This window comes from Sorex araneus, chromosome 2, assembly GCF_027595985.1.
Source record: "Sorex araneus isolate mSorAra2 chromosome 2, mSorAra2.pri, whole genome shotgun sequence".
NCBI classification, from domain to species: domain Eukaryota; kingdom Metazoa; phylum Chordata; class Mammalia; order Eulipotyphla; family Soricidae; genus Sorex; species Sorex araneus.
In genome coordinates, this window is record NC_073303.1 from 329700952 (window position 1) to 329710682 (window position 9731).

Sequence of the window (9731 nt, forward strand, 5' to 3'; positions counted from 1 at the left end):
ACCCCAGACCTTCTGCCCCGACCCCCCAAATATATATACACTGAACTCCTTGGTTCCTTAAGCAAGGATTCTTAATTTACCTTTCTTCTGATTTTGTACCATGTACGTACTTTTTCTCTTAGTTTCTTCCACCTGTGACCCTTTGGAGGTTACAGTCATCACTGAGAAGCTCCTCAAGGTACCACACACTCTAATCCTCCCAGGTCTGAAAGCATCATGTATTTTCCTTCTATTCGTTATACATCTTGGTTGTCCTTGTCAGTTTTTCTTTTATTTACAAAAAATCTTTTAACTCTAATGTAGGAATTATCAAAATAGGGTTTACAACGAGGCAAATTTTAAAGAATTTTTCTACATTTTCAAACAACACTGAAGCTATGATACTCATCAAACTCCTCGAACTGGACATGACTGGAAAGGACTAGAAAAACAAAGAAACCTCATACTAAGCATGACTAGGATGAATTTCACAGGATGTGACCAGTTTGTTCAACCATGTAAGTGAAAGGAACACCAATTCCCTTTGGCTATCCTAGCTTTGATCCTAATTGTCTATGCTAACGAACTCCACTCATGACACAATTTTTCAAAAACTATGACCTTAAAAAACAAACCTAGGGGCTGGAGTGATAGATAGCACAGCAGGTAGGGTGTTTGCCTTGTACACAGCCAACCCAAGTTCGATTCCCAGCATCCCATATAGTCCCCCGAGCAGGACCAGGAGTAATTCCTGAATGCATGAGCTAGGAGTAACCCCTAGCAGGTGTGACCCAAAAAGAAACAAACAAACAAAAAACCAAACCTAATAAATTAACATGGTAGACTTGCTGCAATCAAGTCATATGGAATCAGAATCCCACAAATTTACTCACTTGAGAAACTATGTTTATATCCTAAAATGTGATTTCTGTACTAATTTATGCTGCTGTTTTAATGTAATTGGTCTTATATAACCAAAGGTTAAAGCATAATATAAAATAGGTAATATTGAGTTTGGATCATTGCATCTTTCTGAAAAGTTAATCAATTAGGTACTTCAGACCTTTCTTTCAACACCGGCCATGTTTTAATATACATATGACCAACCAATCACCAGGAAAATTTAGGAGTTGGGGTTGGAACAATAGCACAGTGGCTAGGGCGTTTGTCTTGCAGGCAGCCGATCCAGGTTCAATTCCCAGCATCCCATATGGTCCCCCAAGCACTCCCAGGAATAATTCCTGAGTGCAGAGTCAGGAGTAACCTCTGAGCATCGCTAAGTGTGACCCAAAAAAGAAAAAAAAAATTTAGGAGTTAATTCAACGCTAATAAAATGCACTTTGGAGTTTCTTTGAGGAATGGCGGCGAGGGGGGCGGGGGCGGGCACGCGGCAGAAACAAACCTAACTGTACTTAGAGTCACTCATGGCTCTGAGCTCAGGGATCACTCCAGGACTGTGCTGTGGGGACCATAATGAAGTGCTGGAGATTGAACCCAGGTTAGTTGCATGCATGGAAAACAAGCACCTTGCCCACTGTACTCTCACTCTAGTCCCATAAAATGCAGTTTAAGAAAAGACTGAAGGGTCTGTCATGCCTCCCATCAGGAGTAAATATCACACATCCTGTTTATACAAACTGGCTTATTCTCCATGATTCTTCAAAGAACTAGTGACACCCCCCACCAAGTCACACCCCGCCCACCCCTACTTCCTGCACACAGGGGTGCTATATTCCTATTCACTGTAAGAAGTGTTACCCTCAACAAAATACTCTGCATTACTGTAATTTTTAAAGAAAATACTTTATTATGTCGTGAAAAAAGACATCATAAATCAACTAGATTCATACTTGCTTGAAAAAAAAAGGGGAAATTATTAGACAATGGGCATCCTGTTCCACATGGGAATGAGAAGATGCTATAGGTTCTCTATGTATTGCACAGTCTGAAAAACCAACCAAAACAGGGGAGGAGGAAAAAAAAAAAATCACATGATCTTGGGAACCATCTCACATTATGAATAATCTACCAAGAAACATAAAAAAAAGAAAACCCTTGTTTCTACAGTAGCTTTTGAGTTATAGTTCTTGGAATGACTGTATTCCATTGAAGACATTTCAGTAACAGGAAGCTTCACTTTAGCAATCCCATGTGCAAATATTAATACAAAAATATATAAAATAATGCAATTCATCTCTTGCCATCACCCCGGCAATCATGTTTGATAACTGTTTTGCTTGAAAAAGGGTTAAGCTGTAAGTTTTGCCTGAAGCTCCATCTCTGCAGCCCGTTTGAGTGCAACATCCACTAGAAGCTGAAATCCGCTAAAATCCTGGTTGAGGTCCGGTGGAGTGGGAGGGGGAGTGTTGAAAAGCCCACTCTGTGTATTTGTACTTGGTCCAGATTTACATGTGTCATCCGGGTACATGAGGGAGGTGTCTGTAAAGTTGCTGGCTGCTACTTGCTGTATTTCTGTGTTCTGTCCCACACCAACTGGCTGGCAGAGAGAGAAAGGCACATCTTTCAATGCAGTCACAGTGGTATGGCAGATCACTGATGGACGTGCCAAAATGGATCCTGGAGACGATGGTTTAGGGGACAGCGGCCCCCCCAAGGCTGGGTTTAGACCAGCTGTACAGGAATGAAATGGGCTCTCCTCTAGAGTTGGCATAAAGTTTTTGATGCCCACTGCGGACTCGACAGCGCTTGCTTCAGAAATCTTGGCCCCACGGCGGGAAATTGTGAACTGATTTGGATCTTTGCCATCCTTTCTCAGCATGTCAGGGAGGAGTCTGCGCCGGGCGTTGATGAACCAGTTACAGACCTGAAATCATACAGTCTGCTTTAACACTCAGCAACCAAACATGGGGGATGGGGGAAGGGAGTACAGTTCACCTCTCTCTGTACTAAAGGCCGCACAGGCATGAGAAGGTTTATCCCGACAAAGTTACTTCAAGATTTTAGCGGGTAGGGCACTCAGCTTTCGGGAAGCACACTGTTTTGATCCCCAGCTTCCATTTGGTCCCTTCGAGCCCTGCCAGAACAGATCTCTGAGCAGAGCCAGGAGTAAGACCTGAGTACCACAGCATATGGGGGGAGGCAAGGAGGGGGCGATATTTGAGCCCAGTCAAAAGAGCAGTTTTGTCATTAACCTCCTCTCTTCTTATGATATAAATTCCCTACTTTATCTCATCATCCTTTAAGCCTTTTTTCATGAGGAAGAGTAAGATAAGTCCTCAAATGCATGAAATTGATTTTAGGAAGGGAAATTTATCTTTCAACTCTTCCCATATTAACCTATTACCTACTACTGCCCCAGAGTTAAAGTTAATCAACTACAAAAAACCTTTCCTGTATGAAAAGGGCCACTCCTCCCAGTTACTGATTTTTCCCAGTTCGAATGACTGTGTCAACAGACAAAACATGAATTACCTCATTGAAGTCTGTCCTTGTTTAAATATCAAACCAGCTTCCTGGGCAGCAGAGTAAGACTTAACCTCATTTTAATGTTTGTTACATACAGAAAGACATTAAAGGAAATGCTGCTTGACAGTTAACTGTCAAGAGTTTCTGTTTCTCTAAACAGCCAAGAGATTAGCTTCTAAAAAGATCAAGTTTACATGAAAAAGGTACTTTTTTTTTTCTTTTTGGTGGGGAGGGATGGGGAAATCTTAATAGCCAGACCTACAGGAATGCTGTAAAATTACCTCAGAGAAACAAACCCACTGTGAGCGTTCACCTAGTGTTCTGTTCCCTTACCTGTAGGGTAGATAGGTGTGTTTGTTGGGACAACAATGCTTTCTCTTGCTCCGAGGGATAGGCATTGTATCGGTGTTCATACAGCCAATCTCGGAGAATCTGGACGGATTCCTTGGGCAGGTTGCCCCTTCGCCTTCTCTTGCTTGAGCCGGCAGAAGAGGAGAGGTCCAGGGGGATGTCCATGCTGTCCTCATCCTCAGTCTCACTGCCAGACACCGCCACAACACCTAAGAAAGCATAAAGGCCAGCTGGTCAACATTTTTTATACGAAGCATTTTCTACAAAGCACATTCCTTTTCACTAGTTCCAAAGTAACTTTTTTTAATCGTGAGCTAGGAAAACAGCCAGCCTTTTCTGTCCTGAAATACCAGAGCACTTGTTAGACTCTCAATTTTCGGATGTCCACTCTTAGCCAACTCCCTAAAGAAATGAACAACTCACATTTTTCATGGAAGCTCAAAATGTCTCCCAGCTCAAGAGAAAGCTTGCAACACTCAAGGTGAGGAGCTTGTCACAGGTTACAAGGGTAGAAAGTTTAATACCCTCATTTTTAAAGGTCATTAACCAACTAGAAAAACAATTTAATAACTACCCTAATGTCCATATTAAGTTTTAAGCGCTTTTCTTACACCTTCACTAAAGTTTTGAAATGATTCATATGTTCATCCAGATGAGAGAAAAATTACACAACTAAATCAAGCCATTATTCTAAAGATAAAATGCATGTCAAACTTTTCCTGTCAATTCCATTACTCCTATCAAATTCACTGCATTTATTCAGAATTAGTCACTTTTGGGGTGGGGAGGGTGGATTTTGAGCCACACCTGGTGGTACTGGGTTACTCCAGCTCCGTACTAAGGGCCTTCTACATGCAAACCATGTGCTCAGCCCTTTCAGTTCCCTGCAGTTGGAGACACTTAAACTTAAAAAGGGATCAACTAGTCACAATGGTTGATCTAATCATTAAAAGAAAAGATGCTTAATGCTGAAAAAAAAACAAGAAATTTTATGAATTCCCACTGCAGTTTCACCCAACCCAGATCTAGCAAATACAGCAAGTAAATCCTAAACTGTTACATGACAAAGAAAACTGAATATGCAGCCCCTGGAGGAACTCCCTAATCCCACCAGAAGTTTGAGGAATTTACAAGCCACAGAGAATCTTTAAATCACAAATAGACAGCATTCAAAAAAAATTAAAACCTGGCCCAGACAGGCATTTAAACATCATTTTGAACTTAAAAAAAATTTTTGAATAACAAATGCTACTTATTTATTAGCTTGCTCCCCTTTCAAAACTACAAATGGCAAGTATAACTAAAGAAATGTAGTCTTTTTAGAAGACACTCTAAAATTTAAAAATAAGCACTTTACAAACTATAGAATGCTTAGTAACCACAGTATTTCTATATTAAGGGAATTCAAACTGATACAAAAGTTAAATTAAGCATGCACTCAGCTTTGACTAAATCCTGATTTAGCTTGATTGGAAATAGAGAAAAACGATGCAATTAATTTTTAATGATTTCCTTAAAAATCCTTTCAAAGCACTTTAACACAAGCACTTAAACACAATGAAACTCAAAAAGCCACTCAGATCTAAGACTTGAGATAACCGGCCAGTTAATTGTGTATGACTTTACTAGGTGACACACTTTTAGTTTTGGACTGCAGGGGGCAGAAGGTGGAGACTAGAGTGTCAGTTGAAAGCGCAGAGCCTTCCAAAGACAAAGTAAAGCAAGTTCTAACAATAGAGGATGATCTTGCAAATTCACTTGAGCTCAAAGCGGAAGAAACGGTCACCGGTCATCAATAAACCATACAATAATCCTGAATTTGAACTGCCAGGTATTTGATGTTTCCCTTCCTGGAAAACTTCATTAAACTTACAAAAAAAAAATTAAACTAGGTCCATTTAAAACTGAAACTGCTTTCACTGTGGAGAAAATGAGAAACAAAAAGTACACGCTGAAATGTAGGTAATGGGTAAAGAGCTATTAATAAAAAATACTATAAGTGAGTTCCTGTTTTACATTTACCCTGATAATCAAAGAAATCTGACTTTAAAAATCTGTCAATTGGATAAGCTTTAAGCAAGTCTGAATTAAGTAGTGTGTTTAAACTCTTTAATGTCTAAAAAGCTTCTTCAAGGCTATATTATTCCCTCCCCTTTCTTAATTTAGAAAAGTGAAAATTTGCACATTCAACGGTGAATTCGTCACTGTAAATTGATAATAGAGTTTGAGACAACAACAACAAAAAAGAACCCGGAAGCCTGCCCTTTGATCTGCTTACTTAGTCTGACAAGAAGCCTGATTTTTTAAGAATAGGTTAGTGACACACAAAAGCAGATTTCAGTTAAGCAACACCAAATTACAAAGCGACTTGACTCTGTTCTCAGTTCATTTAAATAAATGAATGCCAGGCCACTGGACCTCTTGACAAATATTTCCAATATGATCACAAAAGCTGAAGTAACAGGAAGTTAAGACTTCAGTTCTCTGGCTACACCAGCTGATATTTCACTGCAAACCACGTTTGCTGCTGTCAGGGCTGTTTTCATTAAAACTCGCTTGGGATTGTGGCTCAACTTGGAAAAACAAAAGACTTTTCCACGTTACTCATTTCCTATTGTAACAGAGCTTTTGAAAAGTTTCCCGGTTAACGACTTGTTTCCAAACGTTCTGCTTTGCTTACGCTTTAAAAAAAAAATGTGGTGGGGGAAGGGGAGGCGGAGATCACCAGCCTCTCACTCGCATTCACATACAAGGACATGATGGGGAAAGCCGTTTAGCTCTACGGCTCTCCAAGCAACTTTTTCCTGACAGGGAACTGCGGGGGGGAGGGGGGAGGGGATGGGGTCGGCGGTTAAGAGGTGCCGGGGTTAGACTGGAGACAGTCAAGGCCAGAGAGATGGAACTTGTCGGAATTTTTAAAAAGTCTAGAAGCGGCTAATAAGGAGATGGGGGGCGGGGGGGATCGCCGAGAGGGCCGAGACACAAAGAGTTGCAAGCCTCGAAGTTTCTCGAGCAGAAGTTCTCATTACGGGACGATTCCTGCCTCCATCCCAGGCTCCAACGGCTTCGCCCCCCCACCCCCCTCCCGAGGAATTCGAGGCCGGGCAGCCCAGCGCAGAAAGGAGGCTTTCCTCGGCGAATCCTCTTTCCGCAGCTTTTGAAGCCCCCTGGGCCACTTTCGGGGGGAGCACTCGCGGCTTTCTCGGTGGGGGCTGCTCTCCAGCAGCCCTTTAAAGCCCGGCTGGGCCAGCGAGCTGAAGGCGGTTTCTCGTTTTCCAAAAAACGAGAAACTACCCGACTTTCCCGAAACAGGCCGGGGCCCCGTCCGGCAGGTCTGGCGCGTCCCCGGCCCCCGGCCCAGGTCGCCGGGAGAGGGAGGAGCGAGCCCAGGAGCTTTTGTTCTGGCGAGTTCCCCAGCCCCGACAGCACTCGGCCCCCCTCGGCCGGCAGCGCGCCCGGCCCGACGGCTTTCGAGAGTTTCCGATGACACGAAACGAGAAGCCAGGTGGAGCGTCCCGGGCTTCCGAGGGGCCCGCCCGCCACCCCCCGAGGATTCGCCCGGCCGGCCTCCAGGGGCAGGGGAAAGCCCGGGTCGCCGGCACCGCCGCGTTCCCCCCACCCCGTCACCTTTCGTCGTGGCCATGGGCCGGCGCTCGGCAGCAGGACCCGCAGCGACCGGCGGCTCCCTGCCGCGTTCCTGGGCGGGCGGGCGGGCGGAGGTGGAGAGTCAAGGGGGGCTGAGGGGAGGGACGGACCCGGCCCGGGCTGGGGGAGCCCGGGGGCGGAGCGAGGGGCCACCGGTGGGGGGGAGGGGGCGGACAAGGGGACCCGGGACGGTCCCCCAGAACCGGGGGGGCACCCCGAGAAGCTAACCCACGCTCCCACCCGCGCCCTAACAATGGGGGGAGCCCGCACCCCTCCCCGCCGGCGGAAGACGCCCGGCTCGCCGAACCCCTCGAAACACCAACTTGCCAACCGAACCCCTCCGGTTCCCCCCCGTGAGAACGCCCCGCCGGGGGAGACCCCGGACCTGTCACTCCCGCGGCCCTCGGCCCCGCGCGCGGCTCGGCAGAGCCCGGCCCCAGGGCCACCCCTCGAAGCCCCCCAACGTTCTCACTCGGTCCCCCAGAGGGAGGCGACACGGGAGAGTTCGTGTTGCCACCAACTACGTCTATGCCCCACGGTTGGCACAGTTGGGTTTTTTGATTTTCTTTTTTCTTTTCTTTTTTTTTTTTTTTTACTCTGGTAGGCAAGCCGAGAGGCGAGACGCTCGGCGAGTTTCCAAGGCGGGCCCCGGAGCAAACGGACAGAACTCGGAGGATCAGGCGGCGCGGCGCGGCCCACGCCGACACCCGCCGTAACGGCGCTGCCGGCGCGCCTGCAAGAATGTGCAGTTACCGACGGGCCCGGCGCCGCGGCGCATGCGCGCCCCGCCCCCGCGCGCCCCCGCGCCACTAACTTCTGTTTTGAACCACTCCACATAAATCACAACAGCAAAACCCACTCGCCTCCCCACGGAACGCTCGGGCCGGCCCCGGCACGGACGCAAAAGTTAACTTGACAAAGGGAGTTCACGCTCTTTGACCTTTCGTCGTGGGGCTTCCCCACCCACCCACCCCCTTCGGTGTATTTTGTTTTGAAACCAGACTGCCGGCAAGTTTTAGTCCTAGCACTTCCAGAACGCCGCGTGGAAACAATGACAGGCCGATTCTTTTTTGCACTTCTCACAGCCTAGGGCTGCTTCGGCTACACGCCTGCCCGAAGCCGCAAATCCCTTCCAAGCCTAACTCTTCATCTCTGCCCCCAAGTCATCGTGGGAAAACTTTTCGAGGCTGAGAAATTGGATCAACTTTGACTGCCCCCGGCGATCCACACCCGACAGCCTCTGGGGGCCCAGGTCTCATTCCTTTGCCTGAAAGAGCCCGATCCCCACGGAAAAGCGTCTCCGCGCCTTGGTAGGGAGCGAGGTGGGACTTCCCCCCGCCCCCCCCAACAGTCCCAACTTTCAAACAAAAGGTACCCCCAGTCCCACGATCCGGTCGCCCCGGGTTCCGACACGGAAAAGTGGATCTCGGGGTCCACGAACTGGGTTCACATCCCTCCTGCCCACGAGGAAAAAGGGAGAAGCCACGCGGCGGCGCGGCGGCTAGTGGGGTGTCGGCCGAGACAATGAAACTTGGGAGGCGCACAAACAAGGAGGCGAGTGTGTTTCTTGACAACGTGCCAGCAGCGTGGAGCGGCCCGTCTCCCCCACAACAGCCCCTCGTGTGGTGTCTGGAAAGAAAACAGCCACTGCCATGGCAGGCGCAGCGTCAACAAAGGGAACGGCCGCGGCTCCAGCCTGGGAGCCTCTGGAGGGGCGGAAAAGTCCCGCAAGTCCCTCCCGGCCCGAGCACGTTGTCCCCGGCCGGCGCCCGCGGCGCACACCCCCGCCCAGCCTTACCTTTCTTGCTTTTCATTCTGGAGCTCCGGGTCCCGCGCTAGCAGAGGCTGGGGGGGGAAGGGGGGGCGTCCCCTGGGGTCCGGAGTCGGGGACGGAGGGGACCGACGATCGTCCCCCTACCCGGGCGACACTCCCGTAACTTGTAGGACGCGCTCCAGCCGTTATTGCTAAACAAGGTGCCCGGCACGCAGGCGCCCGCTCCCGGGATGGAATTCAAGTGACACTTGCGCTTCCTCCGGCCGGAATCGTCTGGCAAGCGGCCGGGGGCTCTCCCTCGCCCAACTGGCTCCCCTCCCCACCCTGCTCCTTTGTTCCCGGTTCCTGCTCGGCGCACCTCGGCGCTGTCAGTGCGAGGCGAGGAGGGAAGGTACAGGAGGTCCTGCCTCCGCCCCCAGCCGCCCGCCCCCAGCCGCCCGCCCCGCCGCTCTCCGCCCCTCCCCCGCACCTTCCCGGCGGGGAGGACAGTGCTCTCGCCGCTGTCTCCGGAGGACGGCCGGCCCGCCACCCGAGCCTTCCCGCCCGCTCCTGGGGA

The 9731-nt window shown here is 48.8% G+C and overlaps 1 protein-coding gene across 2 annotated transcripts; it reads right to left on the bottom strand.

Annotated features, from left to right (window-relative positions):
- Positions 1-1816: 1816 nt before the first annotated feature.
- On the bottom strand, positions 1817-9515 carry TGIF1 (TGFB induced factor homeobox 1). Of its 2 annotated transcripts, XM_055127722.1 has the most exons (4): positions 7998-8250; positions 7384-7453; positions 3739-3965; positions 1817-2803 (listed from the first exon to the last, which is right to left on the bottom strand). In XM_055127722.1, the coding sequence occupies exons 2-4, from the start codon at positions 7397-7399 to the stop codon at positions 2228-2230; spliced, it is 819 nt and encodes a 272-aa protein (XP_054983697.1). In that variant the 5' UTR covers positions 7400-7453; positions 7998-8250; the 3' UTR covers positions 1817-2227. The 2 variants fall into 2 exon arrangements, with proteins under 2 accessions (XP_054983697.1, XP_004606051.2); XM_004605994.2 differs by lacking the exons at positions 7384-7453; positions 7998-8250 and adding an exon at positions 9200-9515.
- Positions 9516-9731: the final 216 nt, after the last annotated feature.

Bases quoted from the DNA above. Each gene is read 5' to 3' on its own strand.
- TGIF1 (XM_004605994.2), bottom strand. The intron at 2,804-3,738 runs GTAAGGGAACAG...GTATGATTTCAG, and splicing joins CACACCTATCTACCCTACAG to GTCTGTAACTGGTTCATCAA.